Below are 12426 nucleotides of genomic sequence, written 5' to 3'. Positions count from 1 at the left end.
AATACCCAATAGGTAGTTGGATGTATGCTTTCTGCCTTAATTCCTGTTCCTTGTTTGGTTGTGGGCTTAGAGCAGATTCACTCAATTAACTATCTATTCGAGATTAGATTATATATAGCCAGTATAAACTAAGTGATTATAGAAGTAATCACTGTGGTCACCATTTTATAATAAGAAATAAGGGTTTTCTTAAAGAGTATTTTCATTAAATATAAAGTAACTATTACAATTAACTCCATGAGTAACAAGTGAATACACCAGGGTTATATGCAACAATGATCAAACAAACAATGGGATGTGTGTTTTCCGCCTTAGGGCAGATGCGCACAATCGATTGTTTGTTTACTCTGAGTCTTATATAACTTATATCCATTTAGTACTCATAGAAAGGATTGTAGAGCCATTTTTACTTATCTTTCATTAAAGTAGGAAATATAAGAAGTTCATGAGGAACAGGCGAACTTTTCTAAAACAGAACTTATAACTTACTACATTTCAACTACATTTTTCTACTACTTTCTACAACTTACTTACATCACTAAAATCTTATGAACTCACCAACTTAATTGCTGATAAACTCATTCAAATAACTTGTATTCTCAGGAGACTAGTAGACAGGTACTCGTGCCGGGAACTCAGAAGTTGGAGTATAGTAGCTTCAAGTTTTGTTTTGTTATTTGCTTATGTATTCTATGTTTTGTGAATGTACACATTGTAAACACTTTCTTTCTAAATGAAATGGTTGCTCATTACTTGCTTACTATGATACAAGTTTTGTGATACTAAACATGATGTCCTCCACCCCCGAACGTTTCCGCCATTCCGATTTTGGGGTGTGACAAGCTACTTTTAATAGCATTACAGTTTTAATGAGAATTAATTGTCATGTCAAACCCGTTCGGCTAACGACCCTCTACTAATCAAGGAAGCGGTGGGTGAGAGTGCACACCCATTCAACTAGCATTTTATAGGCAGTTTCCTAATACCTCCCTTGTAGACTAGCTTTGTGAATGAGGCGTACTAGCGGTTCGACCAACTCAGTCTTATACATATAGTAATTATTAAACTTTTAATTTTAAATATAGTATAAGGAGTATTTTTCAAACTTTTCAAAAATACTAGGTTTATAATTAAATTTCGAAAATTAAATAATTAATTTAAATTAAAAAATAAACCAAATGATTTAATAATTATCTATTAACATGTAATTAATTGTATTAAATCAAATAAGGATTATCTAATTAAATTAATGAAATTTTAATCCTAATCCTTACCCTCTAAATTTTTGAAAATGTGTATAGGATTTATCCAGTTTCATAATTATTCCTTTTAATCAGATAAACTAACAATTATAAAAAATTAAGAAACCCTAACCACATATGCAATTTTCGAAACTTGGGGAGGAGGGTTAGAGTCTCAAAACCCTAACCCTAATTTTGAAACTTAGGGGGCAAGAAACTCTAATCCAATTTCGAAATTTGAGGCCTTTTAGGGTTTAATTTCCATAAACTCTAATTTGATCAAATTCAACAATTATAGCAAATTCAATTGAAAACAAACCAAACACTCTGATACCACTGTTAGGTTTTTGGAATAACAAAACAAACTTAAAACTCTTAAGTGTGCATGCAACCTAAAACAAGACTATATTGTCACTATTGAACCTATAACTATCAACATCAAAATAAGAACCCTATAAACCTTAGGTAATTTTAAAAATTACTAAAGTGAAGGATTAGGGTTACATACATTTTAGTTGTTATAGCAAACAACTAGAAATCCTCTTGTTGATCTTTTGGAAGTAAGCACCACAAACGCCGTGCCTCTAATGGTTCACACACAACACAAGCAAGAAGGAGATTATGGAGAGAGGAGGAAGGAGAGTATAATTTTAGCTATCCTTAGGAAGATATGATCGCCAAAATATGAAGGGCTATAGGTCCTTATATAGTACAACTAGGAAACCCTAAATAAGCCCAAAACCAACATATTAATATTATTTTTCATTAGTATTTATCCAGGTTCCCAGTTATCCTCCAAGGATAATTCCATAAACCTAAAGATCTCTAGAAACCATCCACCCCATGTGCGGAAGGTTTTGGAGCATTTTGCTCAACTATTAAACAATTGCACTTTAGTCCCTACACTTTTAGTTAATTCCATTAATCTCGAAATTAATTCAAAATAATTTCCGATTAATTATTAGTTAAATACTACTATTTCTAATTAATCAAATAATAAATCAATCTCTCTCTCCAAAAAAATCATCTTGTCTAATTACTAGGTTTGAGGACAACCCAAAAGGATTGTGCTACTATCAATTATAGTTATGGGCTTAGACACCTAATCCAACAAGATCCAAAAAAAATGAATGTGTTTGGTGTCATTTGTGCTTAATCATTTCTAGGATATTAGAGTAGATGTGTACTATGAATCAGATTCATGTTTGTGTTCTTGTATATAAGATTTATGGGCTTTAATGTGCTCTTGTATGTTAGATTTTTGACTTTTGTATATGTGTTCATCTGGAGAGAGAGAGAGAGAGAGAGAGAGAGAGAGAGAGAGAAAGAGAGAGAGAGAGAGAGAGAGAGAGAGATGGAGAAAGAGAGAGAGGGGGAGAGATGGAGAGAGAGATGGAGAGAGAGAGAGAGAGAGTTTTGTATGTATGTGGTGTTCTTGGAGCTATGTAAACTTTCTGATGACCGAAGTTTCCAACGATTATGGTTACAAAGGAAGCATAAGTGTCGGCGACGGTGGTGGCTGGTGTTTGTGGTGGCGGTGGCGGTGATGGTGGCCTTTTGCATTATAAGAAAGAGAGTGAGAGAGAGAGAGAGGTAGGGGTAATATTTTCTTCTTTTATTTTCTTTTAATCATAAAAGTACTTAAATGAATTTAAAAAAACTTAAAAAGCAAAAAGTAAGCGCAAAATCGTCTTTATAAAAAGTTCAAAGAAAATTGGACCAAAACCACAACAAATTAAAAATTTTGGACTTCTGGTGCTAGTCCAAACTTATTTGGACCAAAGTGGCAGTTTTAAGCTAACCACATGGACCATTCTTTCAATTTTGTCTTAAAAAAACATATAATGGATGTCATGTGTTCGATTTGAGGATTGTTGCGTTTCTTTTTTTAAACTGTATTTTTTGTTTCCGTTCTATATTGATAAAACATTGGATGAAGTATTAGGCTTAACGGAGTCGACCTCGATGAAGCTTGACATGTCCAAGCTAGCCTCAATAAACACCGCACCATCCTCTCAGCATGTCGAGTTCAGTGACCAAATTCGATGGGACGGTACCGATGAGAGAAAAAGATTATAATTTTTAAATTTTAAATATTATCGTTTTTTACAAAATTTATACCTTTTTTTTAATTTCAAAATTTTACCTACTTTTCAAGCGATATAGATATCAATCGCTACCTTATTTTATACCACTTTACAATCTCCCATTTTTCACTCAAAAATTCATTATTTTTGTGAAAAAAAATGGTTTTCCTTTCCGACCCAAAAACTCCTAAAACCGACAAAAAGAATACCCCCAAAAAAATCTAATCTCACATTTATCACTTACCTTAATCCAAAATCATAGTAATCATCATATTTATTCACCTCTTAGTTACGATTATCCCGATGCATACTACTCATATCTTATCCAAACTTAACCACAATTTCAATCTCAATCTCGGCCCCATTTTCAATTTCAATCTCAAGTATCCCAAATGAAAAATGAGTTGAACCCATTTGACCACCTTCCTGACTCACAATACCAATTTCAATCTCAAACCCAAACCCAAACCCAATTTGAAACTCACTCACAACCTGATGTCGTACCCAAAACGGTTTTCGGGCCGGAAGAAATTCAATGCCAACTGGAACCCCAAAAAAAAAAGACATCTTCCAAGCATTGGACACCGGAAGAAGAAACGGTGTTGGGTCATGCATGAGTCGATGTTTCAAAAGACCCAAAGGTCAGGAGAAACAAAAATGCGCTTATTTTTTTCAGGAAAGTTACTAGGCGTTTTTTTCTTAAAAGTAAAGCTATGAGACTACAGAAACAAAGATCAAGTTTAATGAAATTTTAGTTTTTATATAATAACTTTTTTCAATTGATTTTTTTTATATAAATTAAGTTTATAAAAAAATAGCATGAAAAAATGGCAACTCACACCCTCCAAATGATAAACTTTTGAAGTCGTGTGACAAATCCGATGCAACGCATGCATTGCATTTGATGTGGTAAGGATTGCACCACTTTCTCTAGTTTTATTCATCACTTAGATTCTACAATAATTGAAACGTAGGTCAAGTATTTGAATATCACCTACCTCCGACTTTTATCTTTTTTTTAAATAAGTTGACATGGCTTTTCATGTTTTTATAAAACCAAGGGATAATGACTTAGGAGGGTAATAACGTTTCCTGTTTGTCCATTTTAGATCTCTAACATATTTTTTGTGCGTATTACACCATTAAGGTTATTATAACCGTTTACAAATAGTCCTTTTAACAGGAAGAAGCTGGTAAAAGGATTATTTATAAACGGTTATAACAACCTTAATGGTGTAATATACACAAAAAATACGTTGGGGACCTAATATGGACAAACGGGAAACGTTATTACCCTCCTAAGTCATTATCCCATGAAACTATAAACCCCTATAATAAATTTTTACTTTTTAAATAAGAAACTTATAGGTCTTGGGGTTGGTAGTTTAGATGTTTTTAATCTCGACCTTCTTTATAAATGGAAGTGACAGTTTCTTAATGACAATGGAGCTCTTCGGGTTAAAATTGTCAAATTTTGTCATGGGGAAGGTGGTGGTATTTCGGACGATTCGAGAATAGGAATTGGAGGGGGTGTTTGGCAAAAGATTGTAGGATCCATTAATCACCTCCATGAGAATGATTGTATTCCTTCTAATTACATGTATAGAGTGGCGGGGGATGAGACTCAAACGAGGTTCTAGAAGGATGTTTGGTGCTTGGATATTCCTCTTAAGGAGCGGTTCGAGAGGCTCTTTGCTTTGGCCTTTAATCAAGATGCTCGAGTAAGTGAATAATGGGTTCCGGGGGGGATGTAATTCATTGGCGTCGGGGGATTAGAGGAGGGGTTGAATCGACCCAATTTGATTATCTTGTAGATGGATGTTTGGTGCTTGAATATTCCTCTTAGGGAGCGGTTCGGGAGGCTCTTTGCTTTGGCCTTTAATCAAGATGCTCGAGTAAGTGAATAATGGGATCCGGAGGGATGTAATTTTCATTGGCCCCTCCTCTAATCCCCCATTTGGCCTTTAATCAAGATGCTCAAGTGAATAATAGGATCCGGAGGGATGTAATTTTCATTGGCCCCTCCTCTAATCCCCCAATGCCAATGAAAATTACATCCCTCCGGATCCCATTATTCACTTACTCGAGCATCTTGATTAAAGGTCAAAGCAAAGAGCCTCCCGAAACCGCTCCCTAAGAGGAATATCCAAGCACCAAACATCCTTCTAGAACCTCGTTTAAGTCTCATCCCCCGCCACTCTATACATGTAATTAGAAGGAATACAACCATTCTCATGGAGGTGATTAATGGATCCTACAATCTTTTGCCAAACACCCCCTCCAATTCATATTCTCGAATCATCCGAAATACCACCACCTTCCCCATGACAAAATTTGACAATTTTAACCCGAATAGCTCCATTGTCATTAAGAAACTGTCACTTCCATTTATAAAGGAGGTCGAGATTAAAAACATCTAAACTACCAACCCCAAGACCTATAAGTTTCTTATTTAAAAAGTAAAAATTTATTATAGGGGTTTATAGTTTCATGGGATAATGACTTAGGAGGGTAATAACGTTTCTCGTTTGTCCATATTAGGTCCCCAACGTATTTTTTGTTTCTATTACATCATTAAGGTTGTTATAACCGTTTATAAATAATCCTTTTACCGGCTTCTTCCTGTTAAAATGACTATTTGCAAACGGTTATAATAACCTTAATGGTGTAATACGCACAAAAAAATACGTTAGGGACCTAAAATGGACAAACAGGAAACGTTATTACCCTTCTAAGTCATTATCCCTAAAACCAAAAAAAAGTGTTTTGTGGCATTAACCACTTATACCGCTTCTAAAAATGTAAATTCAGCATAATTTATCTGTTTAAACATATTTTACAAGTCAAAACTAGGAATAACTTTTCCTTTTCTATACTTTTAACAGTATACAAGCACCATTTTATTTTCAAAATCTAGTAAAAATGTGTCAAAAACTAGTAAAAAATACCTTCGCAAATGGTTCCCACGTTTTCCTCTTCCCCTTCAAATTCTCCATTGCTTTCTTTCTCTCTCATCTCTTTCCCAGAAACCATGCCTTCGACACACTTTTTGAATCAAATTCCCCAATCGTGAATTCAATTTAGGCGTAATCCAATTGCAATTGTTAAGATATGTGGAGTTGTTGATTTCTTTCAAACTCCATATATCTCTCAGAAAGATTTGATTAATTTAAAACCCGTGGGTGTAATACGATTGAATGATTTGATGATCTTTGAACAAGTTGATGTTAAAAGTTTGCATCTTTTTTTTTTGAGAATTGATGGGAGGGTTAAGGGATTTTGGTAGCGTGATGCATTATTTTGATTTTGGGTTTTGAAAGGAACCGAAAGCATGGGGTGTTTTTCGTCAAAAGAAAAAAGAAGCTCAAGGAGACACGGAGCTGGAGGTCAAAGAGGGAGAGGCCCGATTGTACCCAATTCACCTCCTCGTGTATCTCAGCCTGCGTCAGGTAAGCCTCACTTTTTTGGGAAATTTATAGCTTCCATCAATATTTCATTCACAATATCACATTGGTGTTCGATCTTCATAGATTTACTGTATTTTTCTTATAAGCAGGATATGATAAAGCATCAAATGTGATTTACGTTTTGTCACAAAAATTTGAATTTCAAAAAGCAACAAATAATAACATTTTAATCATGGTCACTAAATTATGGGCAAAGATTTTATGATGTCAAATTTATATGTTAAAAGACTTGTCAAAAATCAAAATGGTTCCGGGTTTTGAACAAGGTTTTGTCGTTTGATAAATTCTTATATTTTTATAAGAATTTCACATGTTAGATATGATCACGAAAATTCTTATAAAAAGTAACGATCTATATCTCTTGTTTAAATCAAATTAAGCTATACAGAGTGGGCTCAGCATGAGTTGAGTCAACTCGGCAAACACCACATCCTCATCTCATGCCACACTATCTCTTCTCCCCCTCTTCTTCTCTAACCCTACAAAACTCACTATTTTCTTGTTAGAGCTGAGGTGGAGTCCAGCATGTCTGGCACCACTCCTCTCAACTTAGGCTATATTTTTTGTGTAATGTGAAAAAATTGTGAAGCTATAAAAATTTAATTAAAAATAAAGCGGGTCAAATATGTCTAAAATCCCCAAACTTGTTTCCCAATACATAGAATTTCTTAATCGTTTTATTAAAAAATAAAGTGATATTTAAATAATCTATAATTTATAATCATATTTTAAGTTTTTTTTTATCACAACTTATAAAATAAATTGGTTTTAGACAAAAATACAACCACACTTAAACTATATACCACGATCAGTTATCTCATGTTTTTAACAATTTATAACAACTAAATCTGAACCGATTAAGAACCATACAAATAAAAGGTCCCAAAATGAAACTTTTAGACATATTTCGTTTAAAACACTAGTTTGTTGCATAATTAGGAAAAAGCCAAACTTTCATACTTAAAAGTGCACATTTAAAACCCCATAAAAAAAAAAAAAAAATTAAAAAAAAAAAAAAAAGTGCTCTCGAGTGATCCAACCCAACCCATTCGCATTCATTTATCACATGTGGTGCCTTTGGACGACTTTAAAATTATTTGTTTCTTTTTGAGCTAAACTTTTTAGTTTTATCCATTTAACTCATTTTATTTTCACGTATATTGATTGAAGTTGGTAAGTTTTGTCATATTGTCCAATAAAATTGTCATTATTGAGTACTTTTTGTGCAGTGAATCAACGAAGGGTTCAAGCAGAAGCCAAACCTGTTTCTCCCTCAAAGAGAACAAGCAATGAAGTAGTTAACAACCAACCTCCGACCAAACCAGCAGCCGGAAACAATAATATTGCAGCTCAAACTTTCACTTTCCGGGAGCTGGCTGCTGTCACCAAGAACTTCCGGCAAGACTCCCTCATTGGTGAAGGTGGATTTGGACGAGTTTACAAGGGAAAACTCGCTAAAACAGGCCAGGTAACTTCAGTTTAAAACAAACCAGGTTGGGTGTATGATCAAAAAATAGTCTTTTTAATTCATAATGGAAGTAATTATATATATATATATATATTCTTTTTCGGTGGGTTAGGAAGTCGCTGTGAAGCAATTGGATCGCAACGGGTTGCAAGGAAACCGTGAATTTCTAGTGGAGGTCTTGATGTTGAGCCTTCTTCATCATCCGAATTTGGTGAATCTAATAGGATATTGTGCAGACGGAGATCAAAGACTTCTTGTCTACGAATATATGTCTGCAGGATCGCTGGAAGATCATCTACTCGGTAATATTTGTTTATGCAAAATAACAATAACACCCTTTTTGTCAAGAAATTTGCATTCGAATTGTCTCTAACTGATGATGGATTGAAATTATTTCAAAATTTCAGATCTTCCACGGGGGAAAGCGCCACTTCCTTGGTACACGAGGATGAAAATCGCATTAGACGCTGCAAAAGGTCTAGAATATTTGCACGACAAGGCTAACCCTCCCGTTATCTACCGTGACTTGAAGTCTTCCAACATCTTACTCGATCAAGATTTCAATGCCAAGCTCTCGGATTTTGGGCTAGCAAAACTTGGACCCGTTGGGGATAAAACACATGGGTCATCACGAGTGATGGGAACTTACGGATACTGTGCGCCTGAGTATCAACGAACGGGTCAATTAACTGTTAAATCCGATGTCTATAGCTTTGGAGTTGTTCTGTTGGAGCTCATCACCGGAAAGAGAGCCATCGATCCCACAAGGAAAAACGAACAACAAAATCTTGTTTGTTGGGTAATTAACTGATTACTAATAAAATCTTAATGCTCCTTTACTTTACCAAAAAAAAAAAAAAAAACTAATTCCTAATTACTAATATAGCCCTCCACATGGAAACCCTAGAGCTGATTTTTTTTTCCCTTTTTTGTGTTAAATTTGTTGTTGAACAATTACGAACAGGCGGAGCCCATTTTCACGGACCCACGGAGGCTAACGGAACTGGCGGATCCATTATTGAAAGGAAACCATCCCGCGAAAGGTTTCAACCAAGCAGTAGCCGTCGCAGGCATGTGTGTCAACAACGAGGCGTCGGTGCGACCTTTGATCAGTGACGTAGTCACTGCGCTTACATTTCTCGGAGAGGGAAACGAAGACAACAAAGTAGAACTAATCGATTCTCCAAGTCCAACCGAAGCATCTCGACCTTCATCACTTAAAATAAAAGCATCCGGTAGTGATCGAGAAAAAGCAGTAGCGGAAGCCATGGAATGGGGTACGAGTTCAAGACCAGGTGGTGGAAAGAAACCGAGGGCTTCAAGATCAATGGCGTTAGATCTTCAAACATAAATTTCAGTTGTTTGAGTCGGTTTTTGATTGTGAATATGTATACTAATTTATTAACCAAAAAGGGGGACATACTTTCAATCAATTTTGTAAAATTAAAAACGACCACGAAATATTCAAAACGTACATTTTATTTGTGAAGAATTGGGGAACCTGAGTATCAGCTCTGTGCAGCATTCATATTGATGTGCCCATATTTTTGCATGACCTTCTTAGTTGCAAGAGCCGCAGCCTCACTTGCACGAAATGTTCCAGTCGCCATGATTGCAGCAAACTCCTTCCCGATTTCTTCCTGCAACTTGCTTCTAGCATCTCCAAGAGGATCCACTTTTGGCTTTGCATCTTCATCTTTCCCACTAGTTTGCTCCTTTGAGGCTTGAATTTTACTACTTTCTGTATCTGTTGACCGGTTGACTTGGTTTGTTACTGGAGATTGCCTGAACTGGGGAGCTTGGGGGACTGCACCCGCTTTCAATGTAGTCTCTAGATTTTGTATCATGGGCACTGCAAAACACATCCACTTGTTAACAACTTTTGTTTTTTTATATCAAGGTTAAATGCAAGAAATAGCAATGTACTTTCCTTGATTTGTTTATTATAGAATTCTAACAAAATTGTACTTTGGAAAATATTCTTCATTAAAGCAATTTCTAATGCTATAATGTCATAATAAGAAAGGTTGAAGTATAAGGAGTATATCTGGGTAGATTTTCTAAAATAAGAAAAAGTTTATTATAAGTACAATGCTGTAATGGAAAGAAATTAAGGTAGGATGCTATAATACAAAAATAAATAAAGGATGTTGTTATTTCTTACATGTAACACATCTATATAAGGTGTTACAACAGACAAAAAAAATTAATTTTAGGTCACCACACAAAAAGAACCAGAATGAGGACAATAAAATGAAGAGTAAAGGTGATAGCATATCAGAATAGTAAAGTTAACTTTCTTGCTTTAGTTTATAACCAGTCAAATTTTGACTTTAGAACTCAACTTGGTCCTTTGTAATTCTGGAATTTGATATGGATTTCTACACAAATTTCACTACCTTCATACTAAAAACAGATGTTTATTTGCCTTTTATAAACCAAATAAAGAAGACTTTTGGGCCACAATCAAAGCAATTAATTTCAAGTACTGATACCTAGTGAGAATAAAAGTAAATTAAGATTAAAACTTACCTAAGAATAAAGGACAAACTACAGAAAAACACATGTACATTCATATGGATTCAGCCACTTGACTATTTTCTATAGTAATTATCCCATTACATTTTTTTGAACTGTTTCAAGAAACATTAGCTGAAAAACATCTTTTGTATTTCCAAATTCAAGATTGTCTCATAAGACTATTTTCTTCATATCAAAGTAATGACAGCATAAATGGGAAAGATGGGGAACTTACTAATAAGAGCACCCATTGGACTGCTTGTGACTTCATTGGGAAGGTTAAGAATGTAGTCTGGAATGTTGTTGCCTACCAAAAACTGTGTGATTTCACTACTGAAGTTATTACAATTATGTGCCAATAAACTGTAACTTTCTGCTGTGTATCGAGGGGTTATCTCCTGTAAATACATCTCAAAAACATCTTTTGGGATATGAGTGATACCAAGATCCACCACTCTCATTGGAGTCCCATATGGAGCTGTTCCAGCCACAACCTCTTGTATTCCCCTTCCATAATAATACTCTCTACCATATACCACTACTCCTGTGTGCCTGATATAATAAAACAAATCTCGGTTCACTTTATCACTTAAACTAATGATCTGATGATGAAAAAATAGAAAATGAGATTGTTTACCATATTGCCTCGATAGTTTTTCCCAAAAATGACATGGAGAGCTGACGAGCTAGCCCATGGCTTAGGTCATACACATGTAAACTCACCTTGTGACCCTCCTATTAATGAAGTTTACAAATGGTTAACGATGAAAAAAAAATAATTAAAGCATGTATGATTCTTGAGTGAGTACTTAGAGCCTCATACCTCTGCCATTTTTCACAATCAAAAGTATCAAACAGAAACTCAAGTTTCAAAAGCTACAATGCCTTGTCTGCAGGGTCTCTGTTAAGCTGAACAATGGACAACTCTAGAAGAAAAAAAGCAGCAATCAGCAAAGATAAGAAGAAACATAAAATAAAAATGTTGCCAGATCAAGTCATCATTATTCAACAATGATTACAAGGTTTTAATTCTGCTTCCCTAAACCGTTTGCAAAACAAATCTAATAAAGAATAACTAAAGCAAATCTGCTTTCTGTTCCTGTCTTTTTGTAAAAAGAAAAAAAAAATCTAGCCTCGAAGCTAATCAGAATGTTAAATGTGCTAACTCAATCTATGCCTTTCCATCAAAAAGGCTCTCTCCCCGAGAGATCACCATGCATTCAAAAATCAAAACACACAAAATCTAACCTTATTCAACTCCACAACAAATTGCAAATATATTTTGAATAGTTGAACACCGAAAAAAAACTACAAAACATAGAAGAATCGCATGCATCAAATATATCATAATATACATAAAATCTGTTACATGTCAATCACAATTGAAGTACATAGCATTGAAGATAACTCAAAATTCGATGTCATTGGGGTGATATTAGGATAATAATAAGGAAATTCGGTATATTGTTCGCGAGAAGAAGATGAATTAGTATAAAGACATGAAGCTCTTACCTGAAACGTGATGAGCGTAGAGAGAATCAGAGAAATAACAAAACTTGGGGAAGAATTTATGAGACAGACACACGACTGCATTCGTCTTATTTAGCCGTGAACTTTCTAGAATCCACCAATGTAGAAAAACG

The 12426-nt window shown here is 34.8% G+C and overlaps 2 protein-coding genes across 2 annotated transcripts; one reads left to right on the top strand and one right to left on the bottom strand.

The window, feature by feature from the left end:
• Positions 1-6163: 6163 nt before the first annotated feature.
• On the top strand, positions 6164-10240 carry LOC145055486 (putative serine/threonine-protein kinase PBL26). Its single transcript, XM_079003833.1, has 5 exons — positions 6164-6777; positions 8025-8263; positions 8376-8565; positions 8671-9062; positions 9228-10240. Exons 1-5 carry the CDS (start codon positions 6660-6662, stop codon positions 9612-9614), a joined length of 1326 nt encoding a protein of 441 aa, XP_078859959.1. The 5' UTR covers positions 6164-6659; the 3' UTR covers positions 9615-10240.
• Positions 9684-12426, bottom strand: LOC145055487 (uncharacterized). The gene is made up of 5 exons (XM_079003834.1): positions 12296-12426; positions 11607-11709; positions 11421-11518; positions 11019-11335; positions 9684-10115 (listed from the first exon to the last, which is right to left on the bottom strand). The coding sequence occupies exons 2-5, from the start codon at positions 11613-11615 to the stop codon at positions 9772-9774; spliced, it is 768 nt and encodes a 255-aa protein (XP_078859960.1). The 5' UTR covers positions 11616-11709; positions 12296-12426; the 3' UTR covers positions 9684-9771.

The sequence above is a fragment of the Lactuca serriola genome, chromosome 5 (assembly GCF_051521515.1).
Source record: "Lactuca serriola cultivar US96UC23 chromosome 5, Lser_US96UC23_V15, whole genome shotgun sequence".
Taxonomy (NCBI): Eukaryota; Viridiplantae; Streptophyta; class Magnoliopsida; order Asterales; family Asteraceae; genus Lactuca; species Lactuca serriola.
Note: the sequence above shows the minus strand (reverse complement) of the source record. Positions and strands in the feature narration are given on the sequence as shown.